This window comes from Eretmochelys imbricata, chromosome 3 (assembly GCF_965152235.1).
Source record: "Eretmochelys imbricata isolate rEreImb1 chromosome 3, rEreImb1.hap1, whole genome shotgun sequence".
NCBI lineage: Eukaryota > Metazoa > Chordata > Testudines > Cheloniidae > Eretmochelys > Eretmochelys imbricata.
This window is the reverse complement of record NC_135574.1, coordinates 211,803,583-211,823,389: the sequence shown is the minus strand read 5'-3', so window position 1 is coordinate 211,823,389 and position 19,807 is coordinate 211,803,583. Positions and strand designations below refer to the sequence as shown.

At 44.9% G+C, this 19,807-nt stretch overlaps 1 protein-coding gene across 18 annotated transcripts in view; it reads right to left on the bottom strand.

Annotated features, from left to right (window-relative positions):
* SLC8A1 (solute carrier family 8 member A1) overlaps positions 1-19,807 on the bottom strand; it is a 281,236-nt gene that overhangs the window by 49,850 nt on the left and 211,579 nt on the right. For 3 of the 18 annotated variants that reach the window (XM_077812099.1, XM_077812102.1, XM_077812107.1), the window contains exons 2-3: positions 7,251-7,357; positions 1,601-1,621 (exon numbers count right to left, since the gene is read on the bottom strand). In XM_077812099.1, the coding sequence (XP_077668225.1) occupies positions 1,601-1,621; positions 7,251-7,357 (128 nt within the window). Of the gene's footprint in view, positions 1-20; positions 48-1,600; positions 1,622-2,390; positions 2,398-6,410; positions 6,523-7,250; positions 7,358-19,807 lie in introns of all 18 variants that reach the window. The other 15 variants (XM_077812101.1, XM_077812103.1, XM_077812108.1 and 12 more) reach the window with 8 other exon arrangements.

The following is a 19,807-nucleotide window of genomic DNA, read 5'->3' as shown; positions in this document are numbered from 1 at the left end:
GAAAAGATCAAAAACCCAACGGCTACTGTCCCACCTCTCAACCCAGTCTGGCCTGAGTGCAGGGCTCAGTGTGGGAGACAGCCCAGAGGGACAGATGCACAAAACTCAAAATGATGCAGGATCCTCTCATTAAGAGCAAGTTTCTCTTCCTAGGGCCTCACTCCCATGAGTCTTTATTTCTGGTGTGAGAACATTTTCAGCAATAAAAGCAGCACTGGGGTGGGCATGAGAGGGCATGATGCACCAAATCCATGCTGCAGCTGGGTAGCTTTAGGACTAAATGGAGGGCTATTCAAGAGGGATGGATACAATGCTGGGGAAGAGGAAAGCCCCTCTCACCACCATTTCCACCAAGCCCCTGACAGCTCAAACATCCCTGGAAACATTCCTCATTTACCCACAGCCGGGGCGAAGTTCGGCTCATATCGAGTTACTACTGCCCACAGCAGCATTTTCTGCAATGGTCCAGTGCTAACAGAAATGAGTGAGAACCTTTCCATCGATTCCAGTGAGCCTTGGATAAGGCCTGGGCTTTGATTTTCTAAGGTAGCCTGCAGAACGCTTTAGCTTTGCTTGGACTCCCCCCACATCCCCATCTTATGTGTTTGTGGATCTCCTGCTTGGGATAGCTTGTATGCCAAATTTGGAGGCTGGTTTTGAAGTGTGCTCTAAGAAGGCAGCATGCCATACCTCCCTCAAAACAGCATGCAGAGTTTTCTGAATATACGGAGTTAGGGTCTGTCTACACTGGGAAGTTATAAGGAAGGGAGTTTAAAATGCTGTAGCTATTCTGGAATAGCTCCCCTTGTGCACACACTGATTCCTGAATAAGAATGTGCTCAGGGGGAGTTATTGTGGAATAGCTCTTGTGGACAATTTCACCACAAAAAGCCCTACGTATTCTGGTCCGACCGTTGCCAGGTACTACAAACATTCTGTTTCTTACACCTACGTAACGGGATATGAATTAGTTTGCACAGCTCAGTTCTGTTGTACATTTCTGAGACTTAGTGCTTTCCACATCTTTTTACTACAAATTAGTGCATAGGGCCCAGTGAAATCAACCCAAAGGATAGTAGTAAACCTGAGGAGTCAGTTGTATTGAACGTATCCACTAAATGTGCTTGTTGTCTGGGATTTCCAAAGGAGCTAGTTGTCCAAATCCCAGTGAAATGTTGTTCATAACCCCCTTAGGCTCCCTTGTCATTGTAATTAATGCCACTTTCAATTATGATTTTAGCTACTGTCCCTCCTTTAACACAAGTGTTCATGTCTCAGCTAAGGTGACTAGATGTCTCGATTTTATAGGGACAGTCCCGATATTTGGGGCTTTGTCTTATATAGGCTCCTATTCCCCCCTATCCCCTGTCCCGGTTTTTTACACTTGCTTTCTGGTCACGGTAGTCTCAGCTAACAATTTTTGGAACAGATACTCAAAGAAGAACATGATCTCAATTACCTGGGCTTAGTAAAATGGTATTAACAACCTTAAAAGAGATTCTTGTGAGCAAATCGAAAAGTCAAATAAAATCATCATCTTCCACCAATATACGGACACACTGGGAAAATGGAAAAGAAATACAAGAAATGCAGCGCTTACCAAGCTCATTCAACAACAGGGCTGTGAAGGAGACAGAGACAAACATAGAAGAAGAAAAGTAAATGAATAATGAAATTAAAAGGAAAATCCACAGAAAGACTCCAGCTCCCAGGCCCAGACAATGAAAATCTGTAAAGTTTCTGGATACCATTGGTACCCAGAAAAGAGCACTGAAAATAACGGAACAGAAACATTTCATGAGCGTGGGCTGTGAATTAAAAGAAAAAAATGTCACATACAGTAATAAGATACAAAAGACAAACTTTTAAAAAATTCATTTCCCCCTTTTGGGCCATAAATTCATGGAGCGCCCAACGACATCAATGGCAGTACTGCCATAGATTGAGGAAAGAATATGTCCCAAAATATGGGTGTAAGGGCTGTTTGCTGGATTCTTGTACTTCCTCTAATAGTCTAAATGGAAAATAATAATTACATGATGGCCTGATTTCTACAGGGAATGTAGAATGAAAGAAGTACAGTGTGTGCTAGGGCTTGACTCACCAAACATAATACAGTATTTATCCTGTCATTTAGCAAAATGACAGTTTAAGCCCTGATAAAAAACAACTGTCATTTAGCATTCAGGTAGCACTCTGGATCTTTGAAGAACTGAACATTCTGACTAATTACTTCTAGCAATACCCTGGAGAGGTAGTAAGATCAACACTTTTCAAAGGAAGGGGAACTGAAGCAGAGAGGATCAGGCCAATATTTTCAAAATCAGCTGCTGATTTTAGGTATCTTAATTTTTGGCACACGTAGGCCTGATTTCAGAAGCTGAGCTCACAGTATTGCTAGCCCCAAGAGTTCAAAAATCATAAGTCAGTCCTCAAAAACTGGTTTAAAAATCATGAGATTTTAAAAAGACTAATACATTTTTGGCTCTTGTTATTTGCCTTCTGGCTACTAAGACTTTACTTGGCTTCACATTTTCAAGCTTTCCCCTGCAACCATGAGAGCTAGAAACTTACGTTTTATAAAACGAAAGCTGAGAGCCTCATGTCATCACATGACTCCAACAGCGAGTGCTTTAAAAATTCTCCAGATGATCCGATTTATGATAAAACCATGAGAGTGGACAACACTGTGCTCATGCAGCGCCAAATGAAGTCAATGGATAGCTTTTAGTGTCAATGGTTAATTTTATTTTGGTGACACGAAATGATTCCAATAGTAGATTTCCCTAGTACTGCTCGTGATGCAAATCCCACTCACTGGGATTCTATTGCATTGTGTTACTGTGTCATATTTAGTGGAATTTTCCGTGAGCTCATAATCACATAGGGCATCCATCTGTCAACGGAATGCAGGTCCGTGGGCAATGTTCTCTCTTGGGATAAATGTAGCCCCTCTGAGGAATCCATCTAGTGCTAGGTAATGGCAGCTTCTCTCCTCTCAGCGTGCTAGGCCAGAGAGGGAGCAGGGAGCCCAGTGCTCTCATGCAGGAGACAGCCACAAGGATGCAGCTACTGCTCACCCAGTACCTGGGAAGGTGTGTGTGTCTGTGTCTGCTCTCATGCCCAGCAGCACCGAATGTTACAAGGCCTTGTCTTTGAGTGGAGCTGGGGTGTGGCCATAGTTCACCTTCCCTTGGGAACTCCAAGCATGTGGGGAGGTTGGAGGAATAGCAAGCTTTACCTTGTCTAAAGGCTGCTGGTGAGCAACAGCTGGGCTCTCCCCAGTACTCCACAAGCACCATGGGGCAATTCACTGGTCCCTATAGGCACAACTGGCATAAATTGGCTGGGGAATACTGCTTGGCAGATGCAGAGCAGGCAGACTCCCTCCTCTTAGGTGTGCTGTAGCACTTGGGGACTGGCTGAATCACTCCTGAGCTCTGGCTAGTGTATGGTGGATTCAGCTCCAAGCATGCTGGCTCTGGATGCCTTCTTATGCATGGCCGTGCCAATGCAACTAACCAACTAGGAAACGTTGCGAGATGGCAGCAGAGGTGTCTGGCTGATCCCTGTGCTCTAAGACCGCCTGATGAATGCGCTCACTGAGCACAAAATTGCATCCATCCCTTTCCCCCTCGTTCTCCTATGAATGCACTCTGAGAAAGCTGCGCCTTTGAACAGGACTAAAAATGTACCCAGCTGCTAGAAAGGCCTGGATTTAGAGCACTGAACAACTCACTGTGTGAACAAAAGTTAGTTTTTCCAAAGGCAGAATTGTTTGAGCCTGATAAAATCATGCATTTCCTTGAGTAAAGATGAATCGGACTGAACTGAATTTCTTATCTGTGTAATTTATTAAACTAATCCAGATTATTCTCCTCTTTCTTTTATATTAACAAGCTTAATTATTTTTTTAAAAATCAGACAGCTACCAGTGAATATACATTTCCTATTCATTTGTTTTTCTGTAATAAGAGGTATTTTTTCTTGCCTACGGGGGAAAAGGAACTAAAATAAATAGTATGTGTTTCAGACTAAATGCACTAACATTTGATATACATGAAGTCATCTTAGACCTCGATCCAACAAAGCACTTAAGCATGTATGAAACTAAGCCTGTGAACAGCCCCCTTGGGACTACTCACATGTGACACACATGGCCCTGACCCACACTTGTGCTGAAGCCCATCTCTATCCAGGACAGCACTTAAGGACACCCTTAACTTTAAGCACATGCTTAAGTGCCGTCTTGAACAGGGATGCTTTCCTGAATCAGGGCCATGCTTACATGCTTTGCTGGATCAGGGGGTAGTCAGCAAATGAATGGATTTAGTCTATAAGAAGGGAAACCTATTTATTTCTTTGGGGTGAAATGCCACAAGGTGTGGGGAGCCCAAGCAATGCCCTCTGCACCACTGCTGTCCTGCACTGTTGTTGGGAGCAGGGCACAGGGTAGATGTGCTGGATGAAAGGACCCAGCATGCCCCATGCGATGTAGAGGTGGACTTCACGGTGGGACCTAACAGGCTAGCATGGAGGGGTCAATTAATGAGTGCCAAGGCTGGATGGGGGTGGGGGGAAGGGCTATGAGATCTATATTTATATTATCCCAAGTCTCCAACTTCACACAGAGAGGGCACAGGGGAGCTAACGCCACTATTCCAGCTGCCCCTGTAAATTCCTATGGAGTGTTCCGCAAACACCAGCTTGCTAAGGCCCCCATTCAGCAAAGCAGATAACAATGTGCCTAAGTCTTAGATTCAGAGATCTGCAGGTTAGAAGGGACCATTATGATCATCTAGTCTGACGTCCCATAAAGCGTGGCCAGAGAACCTTGCCCAATGCTTTCTGCCTTCTGTTTGAGCTATAGAATCTCTTTTGGAAAGACACCCAGCCTTGATTTAAAGACATCAAGTGACTCCATCCACCACATCCCTAGGTAAATTGTTCCAAGAGTTAAGTACCCTCACTGTTAAAAATGTGCATTTTATTTCTAGTCTCGTTTTGTCTAGCTTCAGCTTCCAGCCATGGGAGCTTGCTATGCGTTTTTCTGCTAGATTAAAGAATCATCTATTATGAGAAATCTCTTCTCCCTGTAGGTACTTGCAGACCATGATCAAGTCACCTCTTACCCGATCTGGTATAAACTAACCCTGGGACTCAAAAGTTAAGCATGTGCTCAGGTGCTTTGCTGATTCAGGGCCTAAATGTATGATAATAATAATAATAATAATATTATAATACAATCTGATGATTCTTAAGGAGCAGATATCTCCTAGAAATTAAACAGGGAACCAAAGAGACAAAATGTTGCTAACAATGTTTGGGTTGTTAAAAAAAATGTTTTGTGTTGCAACTAATTATTCAGGATAATTATGTTATTGCTGTAATGTCCTAATTAGCCATCAATAATTCATGAAATGAGTTATATCCATTCATTTTAAGTTACCTTTTTAAGAAAAGAAACTGCTTAGAAAAATTAGCAGCCCTTTTCTTTTTATGAGTATGTTTGCAGTTGCTTTAGAGAAATGTTTTTATTTTGTGTGATGGAAACTGATTTCATCACTCTTATGAGGATTCAGCGGAATGTCCATGTCACTGTACTTTCAGTGCATTTTATCTATTTACTTCCAGATCCACTGGGTGAAATCCTGACTGCAGACGTCCTACTGGAATTATCTGATTTTGACCTACCTTCAGATCTCATTGTATTCTCATTACCAGTGTAAAAAAGCTAAAAATATTGTGTTAAGAATGTGATTTTTATTTAAACAGAGGGTCTACTTTATCTACTATGATGCAGTATCCTTTTTTAATTAAAAAAAGAGACTGTTTTCTCCTAGATTAAAAGGATATTTATATACGCAATTTCAGTGCTGTATATTTTAAATACACAACTGAAATGTCTTTATTTGTGATACTATTGCAATAGCAATTGACAGTTTAGGATTTGCACTTTGTCTTCCCCCATTGCATGTGGTGGAATCTCAGACCCACTCTGGTGTTTGTGATCACTTTGTGGGGGCTAGACGCTGCTATAAACTCCTGGTTGATAGCACCTCTACAGTGTGTGTGAGCTTGTCCCTCCCTAGCTAGCGTGGAGAGGATATGAACCCCTAGTGATTTATTCACTGGATTGTTTTCATTTACTGCCTCACAAGTGGGAGCAGTTCACAGATGAACACTTGACAAAAAAAGTCAGTTTGTATTTAGTGCCAACCCTGCTTCAGTGGGAGCTAGCCAGTGGGACCAGAGTGACACCCGCCAAACAATAAAAAAGGAAAAGTTGCTAAGCTTGAGAGGAGATATGGCAAAATATTTGGAAGCCAAGTGCGAGGAGAGAGCAAGTGTGAGAGTAGGGAGACAGAGAGAGCAGACTACAATTTCTCGAGAGTTTGTCTGGGTTTTACTCTCACACCTTTCATTCCTCTTCGTAGCCATATTGGTTCCTCAAGCACAAGGTAGAAACTGCACTCTTTCTCATACTCCTCACGGTCAAGTATTTTAAGGGTAATGAATTTCCTGTAGGAACACAAGACAAAGGCAAAACAAATGGTTGGCGTCACACACTCATGCTTTAAGTTCAACCAGGTGAGATGGTTACCGAGATGATACGAAGAGAGGAGCACATCTGCCTCAGTTACTTATGTAAAAGAGCAGAAAGTCCATCGCTGCACCTAGGCTGTTTCATTCTGAAAAAGGAGCCACTCCACAAATTTAACTCTGAAATGAAGTAGATAGGTTTACATTGTGGGGAGCTATTGTTCATGTAGCACATAAGTGTTACATGGAAAAGGAAATCCGAACGCCAGAGGGTTTGGTTGCTTTGTTTGCAGTCAATCTGCATCTGGATTTTATTCATAGCTCTGTGCCAAGTATCTGAGCCCTAACAGGAGGTGGACTGGTTTTGCATTTAAGTAACAGCAGCACCCCAGCAACTTATGAAAGGCCAGATCCTTGACTGGTGTAAGCTGTCATCGCTCCATTGAAGTCAATGGAGCTATGCTGATCTACGCCAGTTGATGATCAGGCCCATAATGTCTGAATTTAAGTATGGAAAACTGAAATTGGAGTCCAAAGTGCAAACATAAAGGTTCTCAGCTCCAGGCCCTAGTGACTTGACTCCTGCTCTTTGACATAGATAGAGGAAGGCATGTTTTAGATTGCATGTATTGGAAAGTGCAAGGCATCCATGAGTGATCAGGACAGGTGCACGCAGGCTGAGCTCAGCCTCAGAGCAGATCCCCCACCTTTCTTCTCACTCATCTCCACCAGACGGGGCTCCCCAATCTCAAGGTAGAAGGTCTTGTTTTTCTCATACTCCTCATCATCAATTATTTTGACTGATATCGTTTTGCTGAAACAGAGAAGAATAGAGATTCAAGAGTAAGGGGGGAAAGGGAGAGTAAAGAAAAGGAGAAACAGGAGGGAGGACGGAAACATCAAAAGGAAGTTAGTTTGGGTAAAGACTCATCAAGTAATTATCTCAGGGGGCAGCCACACAGCATCCCACAGCATTCTACAGTAAGGCTCAGGAATAACACTGAAATGCATCCTGGGAACTACGGGGCTGAGGTCACATCTGGGATAAGTAGGGGCAAACTCCATAGGCTGGTATGGAATTAACTCCACTGGCCCTATGACTGCATTTGGTCTGTGTTCTTCACATGCTGCACCTCTGGATCTTCATGATATGTGAAATATACGTGGCCGTTGCCACAGTAACCCTCCCTGGGGAATGGAGGAGATTGCCCCCGAGCCATGTCCCCAAGGAGGAAGAGAGGTGAAGCATATGGAATCCCGCACAAGGATGCCAGGGTCCCTTTCTCACTGATTAATAGGGTCTTGAGTTAATCTGCCCCAGTCAAAGCCAAGAAAAGTGGAGAATGAGCAGCAGGCTCATCAGAGTGTGAGACAGAAAAGCAGAAGGCCTGAGAAGATGGAAGGGACCTTTCATCTGAAAGCCCTGCTCTGGGCTCTGTATAGAATGTGTGTGCACATACACACGTTCACACATGCAGTACTAATGTCTCAGTCACCTCCAGGGTGTCTACATTGTCATGGAATTGAAACGCCTGGTAGGACAGAAGCCCCGAGGTCCCAACCTTTCCTCCTTCCATGGACCCTAAATCCAATGGGGAGTGCTGGCTGGGGCTGCTTGGCCTTCACTCTGATGGGCCAGTTTGGACATGTGCTCACTCACATCTGAATTCACACAGGACAGAGGTATTTCCACAGAGAGTGACCAGTCTATGGCCCTTTAAAAATCAGCACAGTTCCCAGCCTCACATTCCCCTGAGAGCCTGCTCATTAGTCCACCCATCCTGTTGTGGGCCTGGCCAGTGTCACCAGGAGATCTGGTGGGCACTTTGGTCTCTGGCTCTTGCTGGATCATTGTGATCATCGCTGTGCACAAGTCTGGGTTGAGTGCTGAAATCTTCACTCAGTAGAAATGGCTGCCAAAGACAATGGGAGCTTTGCTTAAGTAAACACAGAGTAAAAACTGAGAGCCCCATGCTGCTCCCTCCAGGGCCCCATTCTCCTCACTCCAAGCCCTGCAGAAGGAGAGGCGTTTCATCTCTGCAGTCTGCCCCCTGATCCCCTCAAGCCTGTGGGCTCCAGGGGGTCCCACTCTCCAGAGCTGGGAGGGATCGCTGAGGAGAAGGAAGCTGTTTGGGCCCCCACCTGTGGGGAACATGTGAGGCTTGCATTAGTTTGCATTTTGTACCCCTCTCACTGTGTGGGAGATCCCCATCCCTTTACGGAATAGTCTGCGATAGCCCTGGTACTGTAGCTCTACAGCGATCAGGAAGAACCAAAACCTCTCCTCAACTGCAGATCCCAGCAGATCTGAAGGGATCTGAGGTCAAGGACGTGATACTCAGGTTTATCCTCCGGGAGCAAACCGTGCCCTCCCGACAGAAAAGCTTGGAAGCAAGGTCCCCATCAGCTGAGGCTCGCAGAATTCTCTCTCGTAGGGAGGGAAGAGAATAGGCCCTAAATAAGGACGTTGGGATTTGGCCCAATGTGCATGGCCATGGTGGCCCTTGACACCAGACTCAGAACTGCCAGGATGCCACAGGCCAAGCTCCCCTTTGACATGTGAGCCCCGAATCTTCTGACCCCACACCCTCCCCTCAAATCCCACTCTTGGGAAAGGCTTGCTACCCTGACTCTCACAGTGAAAAGCCATTACTGAGAGAGACAACTGCAACCAACTACTCTTCACAGGGTGAGGATCTGGTAAAATAACCTTTATAAAGAGCTAAAACCATGGTTGGCAGGCAAGGATCTCTTTTGGAGACGGGAGCCATTTACCTGTAAAACAGTCACTTAACCTACTTCCATCCTTTGTCTCTGCCTTTATGTACTTAATGCTTTGTGAAAATTCAGGTTTACCTGCATTAGGTTGGGCTATTACAGCCTCAGCTAACAGTTCTGCCACTGCTCTCCCATTATTTTTAAGTGGTGCATTTTGCTGTGGTTTCCATATTAGGTTGGTGTGTAATGCTCAGAGAGCTTGGGGCAGCCTAGGTCTCTTAGTAAGCATGGGACTCTGTGACCTCACTGCAAAAAGCCACAGGCTCCCGGCTGACATTTGAAACTTGAAACAAACCACTCACCCCCTTGAAGCTAACAGAGAATGCTTAACCTAACCAGCCATACAAATGAAAATGGCAGCTTCTCACAGACACATGCATATGACAATGGTCAGTCATTCAAGTCTTATTTTAAAGATGTCTCTCTTGAAGCTAGTAGTTTATAGGTTTCCATATGATGCTTTCACACTCTGGGAATTCAAAGGAGATAGATTCTTTCTGAAAGCTAAGGCAGGAGGAAGTGGACAAAGCATCAATGGTGGTAGGCTATTTTTTTTAAAACAATACATTTGTTTTTCAAACCAAAATGATTTTGATTATATTTTTGTCATGGGCCTTAATGTGGAAATTGACCTATATGTCCACATTCTTATCCAGACTAGATACTTAAGACTGTTTCTCTGCTATTACTGAATTTGCTGTTCTAGCAACAACATGAGTCTGAAGCCTTAGAACATGCACAGAGCACAGCTAGAGAACCAATAAACTAACATCAAAACCTGGGATCACCTTACTGGAGGCCTTGGCCACTTTCCAGAGTTTTGTTTTCTAATGCACCTAATACAGTGCAAAGTAGGTGACAGAGAAAGTTCACATGAAAAAACAATGGTTATGGAAAAGATTCATTAACACTGTCCTGGCAGAAGTCCCCCGATGGTGCTGTTACACACAGGCCTTTTTTGGAGTGTGTGGGCCTACAGCAAACCTGAAGAAATATTCTGCAGTTAGTTTTGTGTAGGGCTGGATTTACACCTTATGCGCCCTTAGGCACAGCATCTTCAGCGCACCCCCTGCCTTCAGCTGACCTTCGTGTTTTCCATAACAAATTAAACTTTTAACCCACTTTTAGGCACCCCTAGAACGCTGGTGCCCCTAGGCATGTGCCTACTGTGCCTAACTGGAAATCTGGCACTGGTTTTGTGATGTTCATTTCTTTGGGGGGAGCTATGGCAAGCAGTGAAGGAGTCTGCTTTCTGTCTGAGTGTTTGTCTACACTACGAAGAGAGAGCTCTGACAGTGCATCTCAGAGCCCACATCAGCTGAATTGGGCTCACAGGGCTTGCATTGCAGGGGTAAAAATAGCAGTGTAGACCTTCAGGTGCAGGTTGGAGCCTGGGCGCTGAAATTCTGACGGTGGGTTGAGTCTCAGGGCCCAGGCTCCATCCTGAGCCGGAACGTGAGTCAGAACAAAATATGCAAATAAAGTAACAAAATAACTGTGTCATCACAGAGGTTCCTTATTTATTGTCTACATCCAGCCCCCTTAGTCCATTCCTAGTCCACTCCAGCTTCTTTCAAACTTTGTTGGCTAAACTAACTTTCCAACTGCTCTTCTTGTGTCCCCTCTACCTAGGTTTGTCTTCTCTTTGAAAGAAATCTTCTTTCTCATTCTTCATCTCTTATGTACTCTCCATAGGCAGACTGGTGCAGGCTAGAGCAGCCCTGAGGCTGCTCTAATGTATGTGAAGGGCTCAATTGGTCCCCCCAGCAGGTCCCAGGATGGAGGCACACAAAGGCAGCATAAAGCCACCCGTCAGGTCCAGTGGAACTTGGCTGGACCCGGGAATTGGAACCAAATCAGAGATCAGTTACATATTTTGGCTTTCTGCCCTTGTTTTAGACTTGAGTGCTCAGTACTGCAACCTAAAACTTTCTGTTAAGCTGACTGGCATTAGATCCCTTGCTTTTCATAACTTAGTACAAACACCACAAATCACTAAGCAGAACAACAGGTATGATTTCTTGCACTGTTTGATATAGTCAAAAGTCTATTAAGTTTGTCCTTCATGCTTATAATGACATCAATAACTGCGCAAGTGATGGCTGAAAAAACAAAACAAAAGAACTTTTTCCATGTATCATCATCGCTGAAATCGTTTTTATGCACAGACGAAACAGTTACCAAACATGGAGCAGATCTTGCTTTGCATTGATGTGGTAGGTGAAAATGTTTTAGATGAAAAAAAGAATGGAGGATATGCAAGAGTTCTTGGCAAAGCCATACAAAAAGCCCTGATGGACTTAACATAATGACAATTTCAAAATCATTAGTAAAGTAATCAATAATTTTCCTGACAGCACCCATTAAAATGCATACTGATTCCTCTCTGTCTGCATAAAAAGAAAAGGAGTACTTGTGGCACCTTAGAGACTAACCAATTTATTTGAGCTCAAATATTATGCTCAAATAAATTGGTTAGTCTCTAAGGTGCTACAAGTACTCCTTTTCTTTTTGCGAATACAGACTAACACGGCTGTTACTCTGAAACCTGTCTGCATAAAATCGCTCTTCTTAGGGAACATAATTTAAAAAGCCACATTTATCAATGTAAAGTGTAACATACAGGCTAGTGCAGGGAACCTCACTCTACACTTACAAATCACAGAGTAAGAAAAACATAAGAAACCTGAGGACTTACAGTTTCCACTGATTTGGGGTTGTGAACACTAAGTACTTCTGAAAACCAGGCCCTTATTTGTCCATACAGTGCTCAGAAACTGTATATTCTCCATCGAACAGGTGCCTGTGCCCTGACCCTGCAAGCTGCTTCCTGCAGGCAGGCCTCTCTGCTTGAGCAGTGTCCCACTGACATCACTGGAGGCTGGCTGCATGATCAGCGTCCCAGACGCAGTCACAGCAGGTGTCAACAGGTGGTGCTGTTACACATAGTTTTCCCAAGTTCTTTTGTCAGAGAGCGTGAACGAACGGTCAGTCTTGGATAGCCACGTGATGCGCTGTTGCAAGTTTGTTATGTGAGATTCTAGGGAGAGGAGCCAGAAGGAGAGTTTGGTCTCAGATTAGAGTCAATTCTTGAGGCAAAGTTGTCCCTGGGAAGCAGGTGTTGGTGCTGAGGTGAGATCCCTGAAAGAAGGGCTTGCCCTGCATGCTTTTTGACTCTCTCTGTTCCAGGTACATGTGCAAATAAAACAAGTTACATTTAGAAGACAACCAGACTCAGCATCACGGATTTCTCCTCTACTGGGAACCCAACCTACAAGGCCCCAGACGTCTGCTACCGCTCACCAATGCAATGAAGAGGAAGCATGTAAGAGGTTGATTGAGGCCCTGTCTACATGGCGATTGCATTGGTGCATAAGCTGCCCTGCACAAGAGTAAGATGGGGCATGCACTGGTGTGAAATAGAATGGTAGATTACCAAGGTTAGTGGAATTGCTTTGCAGTGAGTCTACAATAAGGGTTTACTATAACAACAGATTTACACTGGTGCCGATTTCTCCATGTCAAACAAGCCCTTGGGTCTATTGTCTCTTTTTTTAAAAAAAACAAAAAGGCACATATTGCTGTTATACTATTTTCTTCGCTCAAAATATAAACTATGTAGGGAGACTGTGTGGCTCAGTCGTTAGAGCCAGATGCTGGGGGTAGGACACCTAGATTAGGCTCTGAAAGTGACTTGGTTTGTGAAAAGAGCAGCGTGAATTTTTTATTCTAGGGCAGGCCATGGGATATTCCAATCTAAGGCTTCCTCAATCCCTCCTATTGAAGCTGTCCTACTTAGTTTGAGCTATTCATTGGGGAAGGGGCTTGAACTTGGGTCTCCCACATCTGAGGTGAATATCCTAACCACCGGGCTATAGAGCAGAGGTGAGCAAACTACAGTCCATCCTGCCCGGCCTCTGAGCTCCCCGCTGGGGAGGCTTGCCCCCAGCCCCTCCCCCGCTGTTCCCCCTCCCCCGCAGCCACCCTGCCATGCGGGCAGAGCTCTGGCCCACTGCTCCTGTCGGGCAGCGCGGTGGCGTGACTGGCTCTAGCATGGTAAGGAGGCGCAGAGCGGGGGGGTTGGATAAGGGGCAGAGGGTCCCCAGGGGCAGTCAGGGAACAGGGAGCAGGGGGAGTTGGATAAGGGGTGGGGTCCTGGGGGGCGGTTAGGGGCCGGGTCCTGGGAGGAGGAGGTCAGGGCATAAGGAGTGTTGCATGGGTGGGCAGTCAGGGGGTGGGACGTGGGAGGGGCAGATAGGGGGCAGGCTGTTTGGGGAGGCACAGCCTTCCCTACCCGGCCTGCCATACAGTTGCGCAACCTCGATGTGGCCCTTGGGCCAAAAAGTTTGCCCATCCCGGCTATAGAGTCATTTGCCCCCTGACTAACCACTGTCATGAATGACTATGAATTGTTACTATAGATGACAATGGATAATCACTGGGCCAAAGAAAGGGAGAACAGGAATGACTCTATAGCAGGGGTCGGCAACCTTTCAGAAGTGGTGTGCTGGGTCTTCATTTATTCACTCTAATTTAAGGCTTCACGTGCCAGTCATACATTTTAATGTTTTTAGAAGGTCTCTTTCTATAAGTCTATAATATATAACTAAACTATTGTTTTATGTAAAGTAAATAAGGTTTTAAAAACGTATAAGAAGCTTCATTTAAAATTTAATTAAAATGCAGAGCCCCCTGGACTGGTGGCCAGGACCCGGGCAGTATAAGGGCCACTGACAATCAGCTCGCGTGCCGCCTTCGGCATGCGTGCCAGAGGTTGCCGACCCCTGATCTAGAGTCTAGTCCTCTTTTGCTTTACTCAAAATGCCTGAAAAATTTAATTCACTGAAAATTTTTGAAAAAAAAGTAGGTTTTGGTTTGTCCCAAAACAAACATTTTTTATTTTTCAGAATTGCCAGAGAACCAAAAAATCCATTATTCATCCAGCTCTATTTCTGGTGCTGGAAAAGTCACTTAACCTTCCCTGTGCCTTGGCTTTAAAATGGACCCATTTATATAAAATGCTTTGAGATCCTCTGATGAAAGATTAATAAATTCCAAGGCCAGAAGGGACCATTGTGATCAACTAGTGTAGCGGATCTCAAACTGTGGTCATGACCCCAAAGTGGGTCGTGACCCCATGTTAATGGAATTGCCAGGACTGGCTTAGACTTGCTGGGGCCTGGGGCTGAAGCTGAAAACTGAGCACCACTGCCCAGGGCCGAAACCTGAGGACTTTAGCCCTGGGTGTTGGGACTCAGATTAGAGGCCCCTGCTTGGGACTGAAGCCCTTGGGCTTCGGCTTTTGGTCTCTCTCCACTGCTTACCTGGGGCTTGGGCTGGCTCAGGCTTTGGTCCCCCCTCCTGGGCTCATGTAGTAATTTTTATTGTCGAAAGGGGGTCGCGATGCAATGAAGTTTGAGAAGCCCTGATTTAGTCTGACCTGCTGTACAGCACAGGCCAGAGAACTGCCCCACAATAATTCCTACAGCAGATCTGTTAGAAAAAGTATCTTATCTTGATTTAAAAATTGTCAGTGATGGAGAATCCACCACGACCCTTGGTAAATTGTTCCAATGGTTAAAGATTCTCACCATTAAAAATGTACGCCTTATTTCCAATCTGAATTTGTCTAGCTTCAACTTCCAGCCATTGGATCATGTTATACCTTTCTCTGCTAGATACTCTATCAGTGAAAAGAACTAATATCACAACCATGCAGTGAGGTTTGCATAATGGTTAATTCCACAAGTTCATTCATTAGTTTTAAATCAGACTCTCTGTTACTGGTGGCTCAGAGATCCCTTCAACTTATTACATAATATCACTTATTTAAAATGAAAGTGAAACAGACAATGTGCATCATTCAAGTAAAATATAACCATGGTAGAAAAAGTATGGAATGTATAACATTTTCTAATCAACAGAGCTAACACCAAAGGCATGGGGTGGAAGTATGTCTCCTGGCAACTGTGGACTGTTAATTAGAATCAGAATGAGGAAGTTAAAAGTAATATTTCTAACTTTGCAATACTTTTTCCAAACATTTCTTCAGGGGGAAAAATATCTTTTTTAAGCTTTAAAAATGAGCTTCCAAAAAGACATAGTATTAATTTTTCTTCTAGGTAGAAGACCATGCCCAATATACCCCGCTGCCTAGAATTAATCAACAGCCCATACCCAATTCATCTTCCATTCAATTCTTGGGGAATGCTATTTGTCAGCCCTGAAAATGCCTCCTCTAAAAAGCAGTGTATGGGGAATAAACAAACAGCTAGGCCCAGATCTTCAGCTGGTGTAAACTGGCTTTGCTCCATTGAAGTCAATGGAGCTATGCTGATTTACACTAGCTGAGGACCTGACCCTCCGCCAGTAGGCGAGATATTCCCCTTTTAGCAGTATTCCCCATTCTAAGTACAGAGTACAATGGTTTGGACTGACAATATGGTATCAGTGGTAAAATAGTAAGAGAAAATGGTTATCCTACACCAGTAGGATTGAATTAATTGAGTCATGATTGAATTATAGAGAGAAAGCAGTCCAAAGCAGTGCACCTTATTCCATTAGTACTTTAAGTTGAAAGCAGTAAAAACAATTTGTCTCCTTCCCCTGCAGCCCTCTGGCATGCTGCAGAGTGGATGGAGACACTCTTTCACTTAAATGCAGAAGTGCAGTTAAGCACGTGTGAGCAAAAGCAATTGACTGAACATGGGCAAAGACGGGGAGGGGCTACACTGACTCATTTCACTCCATAGGTAGTGATTTGTACTCTTAAATAAATGTGTGCTGGGTGTTTAACACAGCCAGTGGTGACATCTAGAACAGCTCTAGCTAAGAGATACTACTGCAGCCTGTTGCAATGGGATGGAAATGGCCATGACCATCTCACAATAGCCTTAACAACACTACTATACACAGTATGGCAGGAATCTCCTAGGGGAAAATCAGCTTATTAAAGCCAGGTGGGGAGCTGAGAGCCACGATAGCTGTATGGCAGAAACAGTGGTTGCCAGAAGTCTTCGTGTTCCTAATAGAAATTTGTACCAGCTGTGTGTTGCACACCCAACGGTGCCGAAGTATTCCACGAAGAAGGTAGGGTCTTACTCCAAAGTGGACACTTTTGACTCCTGCCATCCCTCATCTGGCTGACGCTACAATTGTGCCAGTTAGTCCAATCCTGGATATAAAACAGCTGATGTGCAACAGGTAACAGAGGCGAAGCTGCTAGGGTAATGGATGAACGGGTTTGCCAACGAAAAGGGCACAAAGCAAATATTCATGAGTCAGCACATCAGCAGGGCATTCTATGCAGGATGCATCTTCCAGTCCTTATACCTCCCTCTCTAAGTCAAGTTCACACGGCACAGGTATGATCTGGCACTTCTAAAGCGCTGTAAAATCCTGGTAAAATGTACCCATGTCTCCTCCCGTCAATGTGAAATGCTCCACAAAGACTCTCCAAACCTGAAGGATTCCAGCTTTTCCCTAGACCAGCCAAACAAAATGTTTACACAAAGAAGAGACCTGTATTGCCAACTCAAACCTTCAAAAATCATGAGTCAGGCTCCCAAAATCATGAGAGGAGATTAAAAAATCATAATAATACAAGTTGTGCTATTTTTATTTGCTTTCTGGTTTCAGAGCCTTTGGGGTGCACTTTGGTCACATTTTCCAGCTTTCCTCCATAAGCACGAAACTTGCATTTATTTTTTTAAAAAGTAAGCAGACGTTCTCCCCTTGAGGAGCTGGGGCTTTAAGAAAGACACCAAATTTAATGAGATTTGTCAGCGCAGACACTCTCAAATGCTGAAATATTTTCCTCATCTCCTGGGAAAGCTCTCCCTGCTGAGTGGCTAAACAGTGAGAGGAGTTTGATAACAATGCTCAAACATCACATCCCTACACTGCTTTGTCCCAAATGTTGCATCTGCCGTATAGATTCTGGTGTGTGTGACTGCACGGCACGTATGTCAGGGACCCTATTGCATGTGGGTCTAAATGACAGCAACACTGATCTGTGTTCAGATCACTTTTATAGCTTGATCTGCTACAGTTCATTGCTTCCACAGTCCATTCATGCAAGACTCTGAAACCTGTGTCTGAATGAAGCAGCACTGTGTGCCTGGACTGCCATTTGGCATGTCTTTTTATCCCTCTTGGAAGCAATGTTATTGTGTCAGGGTTTTCTCAGGCACTCTTATACTTGGGGTCCGTTTGCGTTTGGCACCCCCCATACCATCAGAAGTGCAATGGCTGAGTGCTTATGGGCCTCACCTATAACTCTTAAGGTCATGGGTTTGCAACTCTCTCAATCTCACACTGAAAGGTCACCTCCAGTTCACCCTGCTGCAAAGTGGGCACCTGATCCCTTGGGTTGGGGCAGTCACAGGTGATTGATTGGATGCAAGGATACTGGCCACATCACTCCCTTGTGTGCTTCTAGCTATGAAACTGAGGTGCCTTAACTGTGTCAGCCTGATGAGCCCCTAGCTTGAGGGAGCTTTCACTTTGCTACCTGCCTCCCTTTAATACGCTGCTGGTCCTTGGGTGGTTGTCAGCACGAATTCCCTTTGTGTTGTCTGAGCCCGATAGAGGATGTTGCTCAGAGAGAGAGAGTTACTGAGGCAAAGTGGGGAGCTGGAGAAATATTTTCTGGGAGGTGCAATTGTATTTTTCCTTGGGGGCTGCCACCATCCCAGGCATTCATTATACAATTTGAGGTTGGGGTTGAGAGGAAGGGGGCCATAGGGCACACAGCTGGCATTTCTGTCTGAGATGCAGTGATTTATATTTATACGCACTGTCACGGTTCAGGGCACCTTTCCGTGGTCCCTTGAGAGCACCCACCCTAGGCTTCTGGCTCCTCAGCCATCACCTCTCTTGGGCAGAGACCCATGTCTCTCTCCCTCCTGACTGGGGTTTTTCCAGGCTCACAGTGTAAGCAGGGAACTGTGGAGTTCCTCAATAAGTCAGACTGCCTGAACAGGCCAGCATCTGTGCTTTGCTCTCTCTCTGAAGGCTATGAACAACGTACTTGACACAGTTATAAGATGCCACACAGCCCTCTCTAAGCAACCACATTTATTCTTAAAGTGAAAGCATTATAGAGAAAACATATTACAAGCAATAGAAGTTCCTGTGTGTAGGCTGAAAGCTTACCAGAGGTCACCAATCAGTCTCACCAGGCCTCTGCAGGCCAAAGTCCTTCCCAGGAAGGATTGGGGCTCCCCTTGGACAGAAGGTTCTGTCCATTTGCTGGATCAGAAAGCAGACTGAGTCAGTTTAAATGCAGGCAATTTATCTAAGAGCCCTTTTTTTGTCTGTTGTTGCTGGAGAATCCAGTTTGAATCAGTATATGTGAGCCTTTCCAGGTGGTGCTGCACTCCCCTGTTGTGCCTCTGACAGTCCCCCCATACAGTACAAAAAGGATGGTGCACAATCAAATGTGGAACATGAAATAATCTGAAATATTAGAGAATAAGCATTCTAAGATGGCACAATATCATCAGTGAGCCAGACCAGCCATCAGAACTGGAAAACCTCCGCAGCAAAAGTCTATTCTTGACTTTGGTGGCTTTGAAGCAGGCCCATAAATAGATTTTTAGGGCTGGTTACAAAACCAACAAATCGGGGGGGGGGGGGGGAAGGAGGGGGAATGGGAGGGGTTGTCTATTGAAACAAGGAAAGAAGCAAATTCCAGAGTTGAGGGCTCTTCAGTGAGCCCTGAGATAAAAGTCTAGGGATTGCAAGCCTAAGAGTCCAAGCTGATCTCAGCGGTCAGAAGCAATAAGGAGGGAATCCAGGGTACACAGGGCTTGTGGCTAGTGTGCAGACAGAGTAACATGCTTTACATTCGGCACATTTGTGGCTGCTGTGCAGCAGTGCAAGCAAAACAGGCAAGACCAACTCAGAGATCCATCTGGAAACGTGGTACTAGAACATTTATATTCCTCCCTCACTGCTGTGACTCACTGAAATCACTGCAAAGTGGCATCCTGCAAGGAAAGGCTTGTCATTGATTGCCCACTATCAAATTGCTCTTTCCCCCAGACAAGATGGCAAGTCAGAGCTTGGCCACTTGATTCTGAGACATCTGGCATGCAGCACAGTGCAGAAGTGCAATTGTGAGCTCTCAGTCTTGCAATCCAGCTGTTGACAGTAGCTTTCTGTCATAGAATATCAGGTTGGAAGGGACCTCAGGAGGTCATCTAGTCCAACCCCCTGCTCAAAGCAGGACCAATCCCCAATTAAATAATCCCAGCCAGGGCTTTGTCAAGCCTGACCTTAAAAACTTCTAAGGAAGGAGATTCTACCACTTCCCTAGGTAACACATTCCAGTGTTTCACCACCCTCCTAGTGAAAAAGTTTTTCCTAATATCCAACCTAAACCTCCCCCACTGCAACTTGAGACCATTACTCCTTGTCCTGTCATCTACCACTGAGAATAGTCTAGAACCATACTCTTTGGAACCACCTCTCAGGTAGTTGA